The following is an 18,134-nucleotide window of genomic DNA, read 5'->3' on the forward strand; positions in this document are numbered from 1 at the left end:
ATATTACAGACCGCAGTATAGCATAAACATAACTTCCATATGCACTGGGAAACCAAAAAATTTATGTGACTGGCTTTATTGTGGTATTTGCTTTATTGCAGTGGTCTGGAACCAAACCCACAGTATCTGCAAGGTAATGGGACTTCCCTGATGGCTCAGTGAATCCGCCTGCAAGGCAGGAGATGTGCATTCAATCCTTGGGTCAGGAAGCACCCTCAGAAAAGGAAATAGCAACCCTCTACAGTATTCTTGCCTGGAAAATCCCATGGACAGAGGAACCTGCGGGCTACAGTCCATAGGGTCACAAAGAGTCGGATACGACCGAGGGACTGAGCACACGTGCGCACACCCACACACGCCTGGACTCCACTCTGCCTTTGTCCCGGTAAAGCAGCTGCGGGATGTATGTGCACAGGGCCCATCTGTGTGCCAATAAAGCTTTACTTACAAACACAGGCTGTGAACCAGATGCGGTTCATGGGCCATGCTCTGCTGAATCTCAGACTATATATCCTGGAATCGAGCAGCCACTCTTGAATTCTGGAAATGCAGTAAGACTGTCTACTAACTTCAAAAAAGCATCCAGTGGTCAAGCTGAACAGAAACTTGCTGAGGGAGTGAGCCTGGAACAGAGCAGGCTCACGGCAGAGATGAATCTCAGTCTGAAGGATGGAGGAGGAAGCCGAAACCTGTGTGCGAGCAGTGTGTGCTCTGCGGCTTGCCAGAGCCACCAGCGGGGCAAGAAACCATCTTCTCTGCCTAGGCGTTTTGTTTTGCTACATCCCAGGACCATCTACCACCCAGTGCCCGGGGGGATCAACACCCTTCCATCCATCTGGAACAGGTGACGAGTTTTGTGGAGAGGTAGGGCACGGGCACCATGTAAGCTGACGGAGCCCCTGGGGACGCTACCTCTTTGCAGATGGCTGTCCTCCCGCTGCACTTGGGCTGCTGGTAGGTTTTGGGGAGCGCCCGGTAGCTGGATCCGATGCGCTTGCACGAGGCATAGTCGATTTCCCGGCTTATTCCGTCCCCGGATCTGTCATTCATGGGTGGGGCGAAGGACAGCTCTTTCACCCCCAGGAAGGACTTGAACTGTGCAAAGAGCTCTGGAAATTTCCTTCAGAAACGAAGACAAATGGGATGGGGGGGAGGGAGGGATTAATCAGGAGTTTGGGATTAGCAGATACACACTGCTATACATAAGACAGATGAACGACAAGGTCCTACTATATAGCACAGAGAACTACATTCAGTAATCTGTAATAATCTATAATAGAAAAGAACCTGAGAAAAAAATAAATATATGTTTAACTGAATCATTTTGCTGTATACCAAAAACTAACATGAGATTGTAAATCAACTACACTTCCATTGAAAAAAAAGCCTAAGCACCTTCCTGGGGGTCCAGTGGTTGGCAGTCCACCTGCCAAAGCGGGGCAGGTGGGTTTGATCCTTGCTCTGGGAAGATCCCACACACTGCACAGCAACTACTGAGCTCCTGAGCCCTAGAGTCCATGCTCCGCAATAAGAGAAGCCCAAGCACCGCAACTAGAGAGGAGCCCCCACTTGCTGCAACTAGACAAAGCCTGTGCTCAGCAGTGAAGACCCAGCACAGCCCCTAAAAAATTAATTTAAGAAAAAAAAAAAGGAAGACAAATGGTAAGTCAGCCTCCTGAGGGCTTCTGAGAACGATCCAGGGATATTAGAATGGCTTTGTGCTGAAGCAGGTAGTGAACAATGGTCAGAATCAACTTCAGAAAGGAGGGGTGAGAGGCAGAACTAGCATCCAACGTGGTAAAGTCATCGTGTGTGTGACTCCCCCCGGCATCCCTCTGTCACCAACCAGGCCCCACCACTCGCGGGACGTCCTTGAAGCACCCAAGACAAGACTGGCCCAGGCCGGCAGAAGCTGGAGTCAGCGATGTGCCTTGACTGGAAGGGGCCGAGCACCAGGCCAGGGGCTGGCAAACCAGTCAACCTGCCAGGCCTATCTGCAGACAGTTTCACCGGTGGATGGTCACACCCATTCCCTTAGTATTTCCTTGTGCATATTTGCTTGTGGATGATGGTGTCAGAAGCTGCGTGGTTGTGACCCTTGGTCCTTGACAGAAAAAGTCTGCTTCCCTGCTCCCTCCCCCCTTCTCCCTGGACAAATTCTCAGGAATCATAGCAGAATGGTCATGCATGTCGACTGGAAGCTTTTAAAGCAACTGACCCCCACATCATCTGGCTTGTTTAAATGAATATCAAATTCTACAGAAAGGATGCAGATATGTTGACAGCTGGTGTGGTGATTCTGCCCCGTGACTAAGTCAAGCAGTCTCCCCTCCTTAACTGTGTGCTCCAAGACGGCCATCTGCTGTAGCCCACCTTTAAGGACCGCCTCCCCCACCCCTCAACTTGGCTCACAAGAAAAGCCCATGGGCCAATGGAAACGCAGGCAAGGAAGACGACAACATCGGTGCACAGGATGTCCAACGTCACGGTGGGACAAACCACTCTGAAGGGTGGCGACGCTGCACCTCCAACTCCGCCACACCATCACCAGGGAGCAGCTCTCCAGACCACTGCATGCGGCTGCCCCCAACGTGCAAACCCGGAAAGCAGTTCACACATGCAGAGAGAGGCCTCCTGGGGGAAGGATGCGACACGAACAGTAACTCAGCTGGGCACCAGATCCAGATGAGCGAGCGGGGGGCTTCCCTGGTGGCTCAGTGGGTAAAGAACCTGCCTGCCAATGCAGGAGACATGGCTTCAGTCCCTGAATCTAGGAAGACCCCACCTGCTGCTGAGCAACTAAACCCTTACACCACAGCTACTGAGGCTGCGAGCTGCAACTATCGCGCCCACACGCCGTGACTACCGAAGCCTGACAGCCCTCGAGCCTGCGCTCTGCAGGAAGAGCAGGCGCTGCAATGAAAAGCCTGAGCACCACAACCAGAGCAGTCCCTGTGCCCTGCAACTAGAGAAAAGCCCGCCCAGCAACAAAGGCCCAGCACAGCCAAACATAAATAAAACTGAAAAAAAAACCCCAAAGAACCGGCCACGTTTTAGCTGAGACTTGTGTGATCCTGCCATCCTGTTCTGGGCGGCATTCCAGAGCGTTAACAGATCTTCAGCAGGCCCAGAAAGTTAACCCAACGGAAAGGACCAGCCTGATGTGTGCACCCTCAGAACCGCCAGAGAAGCACCTCCTGATGACTCTAACTGGACCTCTGAGTATCCCAGTCCAAGAATGTGACCTTGGCACCAACCACAGGGAGAAACCGAGACAAACGTCCACCGAAACAGACCCTGCTGAGAAACTCATGATACATACAAGTAAGGGAACACTATGCAGTCACTAAAAGTGATCGCGTGGGTCTGAGAATTGCTGAGTTTAAAAAAAAGAGAGAAGGCTGCAGGCCAGCCTGACAGTGTGGTATCACTGACGTGAAACTCAGCAGCCACACTCAGGCCTAGAGAACAGCGGGCGAAGAGTGAGGGGCCGGCTTCGGGCCTAGAGAACACAGCAGGAGTGAGGGGCTGGCTTCCAGGTCTAGAGAACAGAGGGGGAGTGAGGGGCTGGCTTCAGGCCTAGAGAACAGAGGGCGAAGAGTGAGGGGCCGGCTTCCAGGTCTAGAGAACAGAGCGCAAGTGAGGGGCCGGCTTCAGGTCTAGAGAACAGAGTGGGAGTGAGGGGCCGGCTTCCAGGTCTAGAGGACAGAGCGGGAGTGAGGGGCTGGCTTCAGGTCTAGAGAACAGAGGGGGAGTGAGGGGAGGGCTTCCAGGTCTAGAGAACAGAGGGCGAAGAGTGAGGGGCCAGCTTCCAGGTCTGATCCCCCTGAGCTCGCCCACCACCACACAATGCCTCTTTTATGAGAGCTTGCCCCGGGGAAAGGAAGAGCTATCCACTCAGGCCTCAGTTTCCTCAGCTGTAAAATGTACTGAGACGCAGCGAATGCATTTACATTCTTGAGTTCATAGAAGGCTATAAAAAACTGGTCCCCTTTTCAGTTTCTAACTGGTCCTGATGCGAAAGGAAAGCAACTCATGACCCTGGCACTGTAATAAATGTTGCTGAGATGCTCTCTCCTGCAACTTGCAGTGAGTGAATAAGCCACAGAAAGGAAAGCTTTGCCTCCTGATGGACAGAGGGACGTGGGGGACCGTGAAGATGCATTTGGCAAAGTGCAGCCCTGCCACAGGGATGCCGACGCGGACATGGTAAAGAATAAACCTGGAGGGAGAACCCAGGCGTGAAGAGAGGCCTACAGCCATACCAGAAACAAAACCCAGACCAGTTTTGTGTTCGGAGTAGGAGCCTGAGCTGTGTGTCTGGTGGTGTCGGCCTGGGTTGGCTGCATCGTAATTAGTGCAGAGAGGCGGTCACTCCTCAGCCGAGGAAGGGGGCATGACTGACATGGCACGTGGAGAGCTCCTGGAGGTTGGCAAAGGTCCATTTGTGACATGGGTTATGGGTACAAGGGATTGCCTAAAAATGATTTTACCAAGCCATTCTTCTTCTTCTTCTTCTTACGTGGTTTCCTGGACCTGGGTTCTATTTTATGTTAAAAAGAAAAAAAATTTAAAAAGCTTTTTAAATTATTAGGAAGGCTCAGGTAGCTGCCCCCAGAGCCCGGCAGCCCCTGCAGTTTTCTTGGGGCCTATACAGGCAGGCTTCCCTGGTGACTCAGACAGTAAAGAATCCGCCTGCAATGCAGGAGGTGATCTGCGTTTGATCCCTGGGTCGGGAAGATTCCCCTGGAGAAGGGAATGGCTACCCACTCCAGTACTCTTGCCTGGAGCATTCCATGGCGAGAGGAGCCTGGTGGCTACAGTCCATGGGTCACAACTCAGTGACTAATGCACACACACTGCGACGAAAAAAGCAAGTCGTGTGTAGTGAGGACTCACCATGTGTGAGATGTTAACAGTCTTCATGCAAGCCCACTTGGAGCTTTTCGGAAAACTGCATAGGTGTGTTTATAATCCCCTTTTGACAGCATGGGAACAGGCTCACATGGGGCTCAGCCCCAGGCTGGGCATGACCATGCTGGCGAGCAGGAAGCGCGCTGGTAGCCAGCACACTGCCCTTCCCACACGGCGCCCCCAGGCCCGCGCCATCCCCTCAGAAGCTGCCAGGCCCTGGGGCGGCTCACGCAGGGCAGCGGCACGGGATGCAAGTGGGTCGGTGACCTGCTAACAGCACTTCTCCTGGGGCACCAGGATGCTGACCAGTCATTTCATTCTTCCTGGTAATTTCTGATAGAATTTTAAAAATCATAATGAATCTCCCGGGAATTATGCTAAGTGGAAAAACGTTGATCCTGAAAGGTTACACAACACATGGTGTATGACTCCACGTAATTCTCTTGCCATGTAAGCTTCTGAGAAGAAGCACAGGTTTGAGGGGTTGCCAGGGGCCCAGAGCATAGGAGGGATATGGATCTGAGTATCAAAGGCCAACACCAGCTTCCTTGTGGTTCTGAAGCTGCTCTGTACCTGGACAGCGGCAGTGGACACACCAGCCTTCACGGGTGATACAGCTATACACACGCACACACACAACGGGAACACGCAGAGATGGTTGGTATCTGAAAGCCAACATCCTGGTTGTGGCGCTGACTACAGATGTGACTGTGGGGGAATGCTCCCCAAAGTTCCCTGTGTTCTTTCTTACAACTGCTGGTGAATCTATTGTGATGTCTGTAACAATTTCAACTTAAAAAAATTGGAAAAAACCGCTTTCCAAATACAACAGCCAAAAGATGGCTGAAAAGCATTTACAGAACAAAATGCAAGGGAGGGAAATGCCACTCACCCTAGGAACGGGCCAACCAGCTGGAGGAGCTCAGAGCCGGACACCAGCTCTTGGTTGAAGAGGGCGATGCAGCGGAGGAAATTCTCGTAGACCTCCTGGCTCTTCAGCACCCTGCGCACCTGCAGGGAGAGGGGGTCAGGGCCCCACCGGCCGCACCCACTCCCGAGCCCACCGGGCCTGACCCCACCAGGCGCACACGGAGCCACAAGCACAGGCTCTGGAGGGCAGCTGTGGTCTGCAGGGGACTGCTCTCCACTCACACAGCACGTGCCCAGAGCCAGCTCACTGGCTCTGCCCACTGACTCTGGGTAGGAAGGCCCTGGACCACCCCTGCTTCAGAGAAGCCATACAGCTTCTGAGCAGCAGACGTGTGTCCCCAAATGTGGCATGGGCTCTGAGCTCAGCCTTTCCCACGTGTTTCGTCACCTCCTGCCCACCGCCTGCCACCAGCCCCCTGCCACCTCCCCTCACTTCGACTGCTCAGATCCGAGCTGGGAGAGGCCAGCCTGGACCAGGCAAGGCCTGGAGGTCACTGGTCCCGCCGCTCACCTTGTCAAAGAAGGAGAACTCCTGCAGAGTCCCGTACTTGCCCACGGTGGCAATGGACAGGTCTTTGGTGCCACGGAGTTTCATCTTCTTCTGCGGAGAGAGAGTCCATGCCACGGACGCTCTGTGCGTCTCACAGGTGGCCCGTGTCCATCTTTGTGAGAGTCACAGCATCGCCAACACGAGCTTTCCTGACAGGAACCGTCATCAGGTGCTGGCTGGCGGTCTGCCCAGGACCCCCACGGATGAACTTCTCAGGACCACCCACCTCGGCCTCCAGGACTGAGTGAGAGTGGAAGTCACACAACCACCCTGCCCACAATCTGGGATCTAAATCTCAGCAACTGAGCGCTTTTGCTATCAGGCAGGGGCATCACAGAGTAAGAATAGCAAGGGAGTCATGCCCGTAGATACAGTATCAGGAACTTCTCCTGGCTGCTCCTCCCATGGGCTGTGACTGTGACTGGGGCGGGGGGGGGGGGAGGGGGGGGAGGGGAGGACGGGGGGTGGGGATGGCAACGAGAAGATCCTGGGGAAATCTGGGTTTTTAATTGCTGTGAAGATTGTTCTCTCTAGGCTGGACTTGGACCTGAACTTGGCCACACTCCTGAGACATCGAGGATATTACCAAACCATCTCCCAAACGCCTGAAGAATGATGAGCATGTGTCAAAAGGACACAAGAGCCAACCTAGAGGGGCCCTACTGGCCAGATCTGAGGCAGTTTAGAGTCAAGACAGACAATGATAGTCACAGATTATACTGCGCTTCCACTGCAAGGGGCATGGATGGGTTTGATGCCCGGTCTGGCAACTAAGATTCTGCATGCTGCAAGGTGCAGCCCAGAAAAACAAAGCAAAACAAGGCAAAAAAACACAAAAGAACATGATAGTAACAGATTATAACCCGAGTCCACAAAGACACACATTAAATAAACAGAGATGGAGAACAAGCTCTCCCTTCCAGCAGAAAGCCAACTAGCAAATACACAAGGGATGATGGAATAAGAAAACCACCATCACGTGAGGGTGAGGCGCACAACAGGAGAGGAACTTCAGAGCCTCTCGCCCCTCGGCAGGACGCCTTGTGCAGTGACCAACCTGCATAGCTGTGCACAGGCGTCCTGCCCTGAAAGAGCTGTGAAGGTGAGAAGCAGCAGGCTGAGGAGGGTTTCCAGTTTATGCAGAAGGAGATGACACCACATCTCGCACAATCTTGTAAGCCAAGGGGAACAGGTGAACAGCCACCTTAGAGTCGAGCCGTCTTCCCAAACCCCCCCAGACAGTGAATTTCAAGCTGGACTAGGGCCCCAAGCCTGTTGCTCAGGGCCTCCGCATGCTGCTCCCCAGGCCATCTACAAAGAAGGCCAGGCTGCTGAGTGTCCACACACGTCTAGGCGCACAGCTGACGGTTACCTTCGCTGGTGCAGACACGGGACGGAGGAGGGAGGGCCGGGAGCGCTTTTTGCTGTGCTCCAGGTTCTTCTCATGCTCGCTCTTTTGAACACTGTTCATTTCGCACGGCCCATTTCCTGTGAACTAAGGACACAAACACAGGAGGTGATCAGCGCTGGTGAGACACGGCCGGACCCATCAGGGCTGGTTCTCAACGCACCTGAGCACAGGGAACCACCTGCGACTCAGCTCGCAACCCCAGTGAGCACTGTCTGCCACGGGCCAGGGGCTGGTCCTACTGCGAGCCGAGCCTGGCTCTCAAGATGCTCACGTTCACTGCAGGAAGATCTGTGTGCCCAGCTCACCACAGGTACACGTTGTGAGACTGCGAGAAGGCTCATGGAAGGCCTAGGAGGACGAGGGTCCTGACGAGGGAGGGAGGCTCAGCGGGGAGACACTGAGTGGGGCCTTGGTGCGGGACTCACCCAGCAGACCACCGACAGGGTGTCTGCCTGTGTGTCTGGGTGCACCACAGGGAGGAAAAGCATTTCAGGTGAGATGACCAGTATATGCAAAGCCCTGGCAGCAAGAGGAAGCTGCTGACGGCTGCCAGGTCACTTGCAGGCCTTCCAGCCAAGTCTGTGTTCTTTCCTATGAATGAGAAAATGCATCCTGGAGGCAATGTCATCATGGGCGGCGGGCGGGGGCGGGGGGGGGGGATGCTCACTGCTGGTTCTCTGCACCAAGCACGGATTAACAGGTCAGGGTGCTGGCAATATTTATGAAGAATGGTTCTGGAAGAATCTAGTCAGCGTTTGTTATCTGTATGGAAGTCTAGCAAGGGAGAAGGTGGATAGACTGTAGCTCTTCTGCGGGGCTAGGCTGCAGAGGCACAGAGCAGTCACCCCGACCCCACCATGGGGCCTTTATGCAGAGACACCACACGAAGGGGTGGCTAGGTGGATAAATCGTGCTGCCTCCAAACAAAACAGAGGCAAACGTCAGCTATGAGTCAGCTCTGTGTTGCTGCTAGGGACAGGCATATCTGATACACTGCTATTCCAAACAGGAAAAAACCCCTAGGGGCATGCCCGAACAAACAGGATGCCGTTTTTTTTTTTAAAGGATAAACATTTGTTTGTACTCAGAGGTTTCTGGAAAGATATATAAGACATTTGTAAGTTTAACTCTGAGGAGAATGACTGGGAAACTGAGGCAAGAAAGAGGGAAATTTACTTTTCATAGCTGATGCTCTCATTAACGCTTTTTTTCCATGAGTATGCACTATTTTTATATAAATAATTACAATGATAAAGATCTACTACTTAACTATGGATATAGTCAAAGCTATGGTTTTTCCAGTAGTCATGTACAGATGTGAGAGTTAGACCATAAAGAAGGCTGAGTGCTCAAGAATTGATGCTTTCGAACTGTGGCGCTGGAGAAGATTCTTGAGAGTCCCTTGGACAGCAAGGAGATCAAACCAGTCAATCCTAAAGGAAATCAACTCTGAATACTCATTGGAAGGACAAATGCTAAAGCTGAATCTCCAGTACTTTGGCTGCCTGATGCAAAGAGCTGACTCACTGGAAAACTCCCTGATGCTGGGAAAGATTGAAGGCAAAAGGAGAAGGGGGCAACAGAGGATGAGATGGTTGGAGGCATCACCAACTCAATGGACATGTGTCTGAGCAAACTCTGGGATACAGTGGAGGACAGAGGAGCCTGGCACGCTCTAGTCCACGCGGTCGCAAAGCCTGTCCCTGTCCAACAGTCTGTCCTTGTCCCTTAGGGGATTAAATTTCTTTGGAGGAGTAGTTATCCAAAGATTCAAGACTATTCCAAGAAGCTAAAGTAAAAAAATCCTCAACTGCTATCTGCCGTAGATCCCAGAACTGATGCGAACATCACTTCTTAGAGGGGGGACAGAATGACATGCTGAGTAGGACTTGGTGGCGGGGGCGGGCCGAGTGGGGAGTGAGGGGGATACCCACTGCTCGCCCAGCCAAGATCACCCAGCTGGAAAGCAAGCTCAGTATCACCAATCTTCCCCTAACAGTTCAGACAGTTCTTAGGTTTCAGTTAAATGTCCCAGTGTGCAAATGCCTGAGGCAGAAGGCCCCCAGAAACCATTTAGGCAGGGGCTGGCTCAGTTTGTGTTTGTCAATAAAGTTTTACTGGCACACAGCCACGCCCACTAACTGGTGGAAGGCCTGTGGTTGCTTTCCTGCCACCACAGCAGAGCTATGCCTTTGCCACAGAGACTGTGCGGTCTGCAAAGCCTAAGACACTCACTGTTTGGCTCTTAACAGGAAAACTGCTGAGCCCCGATCTAGGCCAAATAGTCGAGTTTAATTAGGACAATATCCAATTTTACCTTTGATTTCTTTCTCCTGCCGTTTTAGTGGAAACATAAATGTAAGATCACTTTATAAGATGAATTATATATACATATGAGTATTTTAATAATTTTTAAAAGTTGATGAAATCTTTTAAAAAGCACAAACAGCTCTAATCACCCAATGTACACTTAAAAAAACACTGCTGGACTGAAAACAAATACCATTTAAAGAAACTGAGTAGGTGCTTTTCTGAGGGAGATGCTTATCTTTCCAGGGTGGGCTTTGTCAGAGTCCAGCTCGGTAAATGCCAAGTTGTGTCTGCCAGGGGGTGCTGCGACCACAGCCCTCAGAGAACAAGAGGCTCTACTCACCCCTCACAGAGACGCAACAAGATAACTCAGGAACCAAGGCCTGCAGACTTCATGTGAGCTGCGTAGATGGCCAGTGTAACCAGTTACCAAGCATCTGCTGTGCACCATCCCACAACTCCAGTAGACGGGGCTTCCCACCCACCCCTGAAGCAGGTCTGATGGCTGCTCCGCCAAGGCAGGACCCTGCTTTGCAGCCCTGGGCTCACCAAGGCCAGACACTTTGCTTAGGAAACTTACAACGGGCCTAGGGACAGACATTCTCAGCACATTTAGATGAGGGAGCTGAGGGATGAGAGGTGACCTGCCAGGCTTCTGCAGAGAGGAGGGGACAAAGCGAGACATGGACCACGTATGTAATTCAAAGCCCTATTCTAGGTGCTGCACCCCCACCTCCTCTCTAAGTGGGGGCTATGCTCTCGAGCCTCCCGAGCAGGGCATGTCCTCCAGAACAGTGAGAGGTAGCCAGGGACTCGGGTAGGCCTTTCCTTCCTGAAGCCACAGGGTGGGCTGCCCCTGGACCACACGGCGCTGACAGCAACGGCTCTGGGAAGGCCACTGGAGGATGCCGCTGGGTGCTCATCCCTGCAGGAACGGTTCAGGAAGAGAACCGCCAACACCAGGGTCAGAGCTGAGATTCCAGACCCAGATCCAAGAGGATGAGACCCAAAGACTATCCACCAAGTATACGAGGGAGCAACAAAGGCTTCAAAGCAGGGGGCACGATACAGCTCAAGTTCCCGGGACACAGAGGCCCAAGGGCCCACAACCTTGGGCTGAGCCAACAGAAGAAGGGTATGTAGTGGGAAGGAGGTGCCGAGATCCCTCTGCTCCTCAGCCACATGGCCCCGGGAGCCAGTTAGGAGGGTCGGTCATGAGCCAGGTAGGGAGGTCTCTGATGAGCAGGAACATGCACAGAGAAGGAAGATGGCAATGAAGCTGCGACTGCGAAGGGCATTATTTGGGAACACGGAGTAAAAAACAAGTCAGGATTCTGAAGTTCAGAGAGACACATGATGCAGACAATGGGCTTAAAGAAGCAAGTCAGACTCGAGGGTAGGGCCATAAGGAGGCAGCCGGGCTGAGAGGCCCAGTGTACATGTGAGTTCTCTGTCCGTGGGGGATCTAGACAGGGGCTTTGTTTCCCTGACCCACCCAGGCATTCCCCAAGGGCTTCCAGCAGGCCAGGTTGCTGGTGCGGGAGATGGGACGACCAGCCTGGATTCTAGGCTGGATTTTCCAACACAACCATAGCAGCACTTTCCAAAGCACTGAGTATAAGCTGGGCCCTGCAAGAAGCACTTGAAGGACAATACCTTAGTCCTGGCCTGAGCAGGAAGGGTGGTCAGTTCCACATAACAGAGAAGGCAATGAAGCCTGGGAGGTGACATGGCCAGCTCAAGGCCCCCTGCAGCACCCAGAGCCCAAGGAGGTCCGGGCTGTGTGCTCACTGGGCTCAGTCCAGCCCCCCAGGACACCCGAGACTCCAAGAGGGTGGGCAGGACTGGCCACAGCTCCCAGACTTGACGTCAGCCCCAGAGACAGGCACAGAACTCTCTGTGCCACAGAGCCAGCTTCTCTGGCTCAGTCAGGAAGTATTTCTGCATGGAAACTCTACACTTAGGGATGGTGCTCTGTGTGCTGGAGACAGTAACATGGGGATGAGCCCCAGGCTGCCCACCCGAAGTCCACCTGATCAACCAAGAGTCTTGAATGGCATCCAAACTCGGGCTGCTGTTGCCCTGTGAGCCCCTTCCTGCGAGACCTGCTGTCCTGCAGCCCCGTGCCCCACTGCACCCTTACTCTAGAAGCAGACCCAGGAGAGGCGGTGGTGATGCAGGAGGGTGGGAGGGGGACTCTCTGTGTTCACCCCCAAGCTGCCGTCAAGGGCAAAGAGAACGAGTGGAGACAGGATATGGGACACTCATCAACCTTCGAATAGACGGGGCTTCCTCAACCTCAGGCTGCTTACAAAAAGCCCCCAGCTCGCATCACACTCGTGGTGAAAGACCAAAGCTTTTCCTCTAAGATCAGGAGCGAGAAACGGACGCCTGCTCTCACCACTTCTAATCCACACAATACTGGAAGTTCTATCAGAGCAACTGGGCCAAAAAAGGAAACAAAAGGCACACAAACTGGAAAAACTATATTATTAGCAAATCCTAGGGAATCCACGAAAACTATCAAAGCAAACAAACGGGTTCAGCAAAGCTGCAGCATACAAAATCAACACGAAAAAGCGGTGCTGTTTCTACGTATGAGCAATGAATAATCCAGAAGCGAAATTAAGAGAACAATGGAAGGACTTCCCCGGTGGCTCAGCGGTAAAGAATTGTTCCCTGATCCGGGAAGATCCCACATGCCTCGGAGCAACTATTAAGCCTGTGCTCTGGAGCCAGGGAGTCTAAACTACTGAGCCTACATGCCGTAACTATGGAAGCCTAATGCCTAGAGCCTGTGCGCCACAAGAGAAACCACCACAGTGAGAAGCCCGTGCAAAACTAGAGTGGCCTCCACTCTCCACATCTAGAGAAAAGCCCGAGCAGCAAGAAGACCCCGCACAGACAAAAATAATCAATCAATCAAGTTATACACAAAAAAATTCCATGACAACAAAGAGGATAAAGTGTTTGGAAATAAATTTAATCAAAGGGGTCAAGACTTACACAGTGGGGGAAAAAAAAAACTATGAAACACTACTGAGAGAAATAAAACATTTAAATAAAGGGAGAAATGCTGCCTATTTGTTGAGTAGAGGACTTAATCTTGTTAGGATGGCAATACTCCCCCAAACAGTTGGAAGATTCAATACAATCACTTTCAAACTCCCAATGGTCTTTTTTGCTAGAATGGAAAATCCAATCTTTAAATTCATATAGAACTGCAATGGGCCCTGACTTGTCAAAACCATCCTGAAAAAGAACCAAACTGGGGGACTCACACTTCCTGATTTTAAACTTACTACAAAGCTACAGTAATCAAGACGATGTGGTGCTGGCCAAAGACACACATGGAGATCAACGGGTTAGAACTCCGCATCCAGAAATAAACCCATAATACTGGCCATCTGATTTCTGACGAGTGCCAAGACTATACAACGGGAAGAGAACAATTTCCCTCAACAAACCAGACTGGACCCCCACCTCACACCATATACAAACATTAACTCAAACTGGATCACCGACCCAAACATTAGAGCTAAAACTATACAAGTGTTAGAAGGAAACTCAGAAGTAAACCTTCATGACCTCAGAATTAGCAACAGATTCTCAGATTTGACAGTGAAAGCATGGGCGACGGAAGGAAAAAAATAGGTAACGGGACCTGACCAAAGGACACGAGCAAGAAAGCGAAAAGACAGCCTACGGAACAGAGGAAAGTATCTGATAAGGCACTGATGACAAGAGTATATAAAGAACCCTTAAAACCCAACAACCAGGAGACAAACGGAAGACTGTGCAAAGCACTTGAAAAGACAGTTCTCCAAAGGTGAACAGATGGCCAGTAAGCACATGAAATGCTCAGTATCATGAGTCAGCAGGGAAACGCAAATCACAATTATAACAAGATACCATTTCATGCCAACTCAAAGACTATCTTTTTTAAAAAAAAAAAAAAAAGGAAATCTTGAGCATTGGTGATGATGTGGAAACTGACACCCAAGTATACTGCCAGTGGGAGCGGAAAATGGTCCAGCCACTGTGGAAAGCAGTCTGGCAGTTTCTCAAAAGTTAAACATACAATTACCGTGTGACTTAGCAATTTCACTCCAAGGTATAGACTATGGCACCTCACGCCAGTGCTCTTGCCTGGAGAATCCCAGGGACGGGGGAGCCTGGGGGGCTGCCATCTATGGGGTTGCACAGAGTCGGACACAACTGAAGCAACTCAGCAGCAGCAGCAGGTACAGACAAAGAACTGAACACGCGTGTTCAAGCAAAACCTTATACACGTGTGTTCACAGCAGCACTACTCACAGTGACCAAAGGTGGCAACAACCCAGGTGTCCACCAGTGGGCGACAGATGAACAGCTGTGACCCGGCCACACGACGGAATTACTATTCGACTACAGAAGTGATGAAGTGCTGACGCATCACGGATGAAGCTTCAAATCATGATGCTGAGCGAAAAGAAGCCATGTGCCAATCAAAGGCCACATGTCGTGTGATCCCATCTACCAATACATGAAAAGTCCAGAACAGGTGAATCCACAGAGACAGAAAGCAGACTGGTGGCTGCCGGGGCCTCAAGAGGAGAGCATGGGGAGTGACTGCTAACGGGCGCTGGGAACGTTCTGCAACCAGACACAGGTGACGGCTGCACAACACTATGAAAACCCTAACACTACTGAACTGCGCATTTTAAAACGGTGAACGTCGTGTTACATGAACTTTCCTTCAATTTTTTTCTGAAACCTGTTAAGTTCGCAAGAAAAGAAAAAGAAGAGGAGGAAATGGAAAAGGCAGCTTGGCAGGCCTCAGGCCACAGCAGAGAGGGAAAGGCTGACGGTGTAGTCTGCGCTCCCGAACTCCCCATCCCAGGCCCCTCTTCCGCTCCCAGGTCTATGCCCCCGCCCAGGCACTGCTGAGCCTCAGCCCACGTCCACTCGGTCCCTCCGCACAGGCAGGCAGTGAGCCTGACCCCTCCTGCACCACAGGCTCCGGTTACGGGCAGGTCTCCATCGGAAGACTCTCTGCCCCCCAAACCACCCTCAGCACCCGCTGCTCTCGGTCCAGAGAAGCCCTCCGGAGGACCTGCTCCAGGTCAATGAGGGCTTGGAGCCTGCACTCGGGGCCCATGGGTGGCTGCACTGGGTGTGGCTTCAGGGGCAAGCCAGTGTCTCTGGGGAGTGGATAAACCCAGCCTGGCCTGAAGGCTGCACTGAGGTGTGGGGTTCTGGCTGGGAACGTGGCCCCAGACGGGGGTGGGTGCTCTGTACTCACCAGGGACCGCTTGGCTTCAGGCAGGAACTGTCCAAACTCGGAGAGCAGGTCCTCCTGGCCGCGGAAAAGGTTGGCCACCTCAGTAAATACCTCCTCTTCAGACATGCCTCGGAAGGGACGGCCCTTCGTGCTCAGCTGCTCCTTCTGTCGATTTTCAGGAAAAGGAAAACAAGTCGTTAGCCAAGGAGCCAGGAGACACCCTAGGCTGGGACATTCAGGCATCCCATCGTGGAGGAGAAAGAGACGATTCACAAAAGACAGACTCGGCGGGCAGAGCCCCTGACTGCTGCCACCAGGAGAGAGGGGCCCAGCCCGCTGCCACCTCGGGTTACTCCCCAACCACTCCCCTTCCACCGGCTCTGAAGAACAGCCCCGTGTGCTTGCATCTTGACCCTGCTGCACAACTTGGCCTGAGCCCCAGCCATGGATGGGGTCAGAGCTGGGAATGTGGAGGCAATGTGGGAGAGGCAAGGTCAGGGAAGGACCCTGCCTCAGCCCTCGAGCAGCACTGCTGAGCAGAGGCTGGGGAAGGGCAAGGTCAACGGCGAACCCACAGTGCTCCCAAGGGCAAGGGGCCTCGTCCTGCTGGGCAGGGGAAATGAGCTAGCGGTGGGTCTGGAAGAGGCAGAGGGCGAAGAAGGACAGGAAGGGCCTGCACGTTAAGGGACTTGTTCTCCCAGGGTCACCAAGGCCCCGGAAAGGAGATGGCTTGACCTGGAGCTTAAGACAACAGGATAAAGACCAGAGGGGTTGCAGGTTGGGAGGGCAGGAAGGGGCAAGGAGAACGCAAGTCGGCCATCAGAAGTCAGTCCTTGGACTTCCCTGTTGGCGCTGTGGTAAGAACCTGCCTCCCAATGCAGGAGACGGCTTTGATCCCTGACCTGGGAAAACCCTACGTGAGGTCTGTGCGGCACACCACTGAAGCTGGCGCGCCTGCAGACTATGCTCCGGAACAAGAGGAGCCACCATGATGAGAAGCCAGCGCACCGCCTTTAGAGAGCAGCCTCTGCTCACACAACTGGAGAAAGCCTGGGCACAGCATCGAAAACCCGGATGGGAGAGTGGGTCACGAGGGAGGGGAGGGGACGTGTATATACCTATGGCTGATTCATGTTGATACTCGGCAGAAAACAACAAAATTCCGTAAAGCAATTTTCCTTCAATTAAAATAAAAAGTAAAAAAACAAAAAATTCCGTAAAGCAATTTTCCTTCAATTAAAATAAAAAGTAAAAAAAACAAAAAAACCCAGTAGCCAAAAAAAAAAAAGAAGAGTGAATTAAAAAAAAAGTTAGCCCCTATCAACTTCACAGCCGGAACATGACAGAGCAAGCAGCATGACAAGGCTTCGACATCCCCCGCCGGAGCTGCAAAGGGGGAGAGACAGGAATGGGAGCCCTCGGCTCGCTCTCCCCTCTCGGCCCGCTCCACCCCTCGAGGAGAGGTACTTTCCAAATCCTGGCACACAGAGCACCTAGTTAGGAGGGAGGAAAAACTGCCTCCACCCTACCCTGCCCCAAGTCACCGGGACACTTGAAGACCAAAGGAAAAAACAGGCAAAGATCACTCAGCTCAGAGGACAAATACAAATCATTCCTATGCACATAAAACAGTGATCAGACTAAGTGATGTTTGAAGAAATACAATTTAAAACAGCATCACAGCAGGTGGCTCCTGCCAATGCAGGAGACTCAAGAGGCTAGGGTTCAATACCTGGGTGGGGAAGATTCCCTGAAGGAGGAAATGGCAACCCAGCTTCAGTATTCTTGCCTGGAGAATTCTATGGACAGAGGTGCCTGCTGGGCTACAGTCCATGGGGTCACCACGAGTCGGGCATGACTGAGCGCCCACAACATGGTGAGAGCATTTTTGCTCATCAGATTGAGTAAGTGATGGTGATCTCTGTGCAGGCGGTGGGGAGCTGGGCGCTCTCATTACAAGGTGCAAAGAAAGCCTGGTGCCACTGGCAGAGGGAAGCCTGGCGCCATCTACGATCATGTGACGGGGGCACACTCTCTAATGTGGGGATGTACTGCCTGTAAATTTTCCCACAGAAAGAGTCAGCCATGCTCCAAGGCCTGTTTTAAACAGACATCTGTTTGGGACAAATGCTAAAGAATGATCTGAGCGTGGTGTGGATTCTGCATTCGCTAATAAGACAGGATTTTGCCCAGGAGTAACAAGGGGTGTGTGTGGAGAAGTATACCTGGCTGAGCCAGGCCATGCGGGAAACGCACGCCACCCGACACACACACACCCTCCCTCGACTGTCAGGAGCCACCCTTCCAATCTGGGGCGACATCCTCCCATCACATTTTAGGAAACTCCCTCCTGGTACCTCACAGTGACCCGCAGGCTGCAACCTTCCCCCACCCATGTCCACAGGTGAACCTCAGGTCTTCTCCAAGGTCAAGTGTTACAATGTTCACATCACTCTCAGCCATCTAAGGCGAGTACATGGTGCTACCGGTTCCTAGGAGGCGCCTATGCACATCCATTTTGTTGGCTGCGGTCTTTGTTGCTGCGCATGGGCGTCCTCTAGCTCCTGCGGGCGGGGGCTCCTCTCCAGCTGCGGCACTCTGGCTTCCATGGCAGTGGCTTTTCTCGTTGTGGACCACGCGGGCTTCTAAGGCGTGTGGGCTCAGCAGGTGCGGCACCCGGGCTTAACTGCCCTGGGGCATGTGAGATCTTCCCGGACCAGGGGCTGAACCTGTGTCCCCCGCACTGGCAGGCAGAC

The 18,134-nt window shown here is 52.5% G+C and overlaps 1 protein-coding gene across 3 annotated transcripts in view; it reads right to left on the reverse strand.

Annotated features, from left to right (window-relative positions):
* The window catches only part of SIN3B (SIN3 transcription regulator family member B), a 44,064-nt gene that overhangs the window by 13,520 nt on the left and 12,410 nt on the right, over nt 1–18,134 (reverse strand). For 2 of the 3 annotated variants that reach the window (XM_019963921.2, XM_070792585.1), the window contains exons 5-9: nt 15,400–15,543; nt 7,767–7,889; nt 6,356–6,445; nt 5,807–5,925; nt 913–1,120 (exon numbers count right to left, since the gene is read on the reverse strand). In XM_019963921.2, the coding sequence (XP_019819480.2) occupies nt 913–1,120; nt 5,807–5,925; nt 6,356–6,445; nt 7,767–7,889; nt 15,400–15,543 (684 nt within the window). The remainder of the gene's footprint in view (nt 1–912; nt 1,121–5,806; nt 5,926–6,355; nt 6,446–7,766; nt 7,890–15,399; nt 15,544–18,134) is intronic. The other variant, XM_070792584.1, reaches the window with a different exon arrangement.

This window comes from Bos indicus, chromosome 7, assembly GCF_029378745.1.
Source record: "Bos indicus isolate NIAB-ARS_2022 breed Sahiwal x Tharparkar chromosome 7, NIAB-ARS_B.indTharparkar_mat_pri_1.0, whole genome shotgun sequence".
Lineage (NCBI taxonomy): Eukaryota > Metazoa > Chordata > Mammalia > Artiodactyla > Bovidae > Bos > Bos indicus.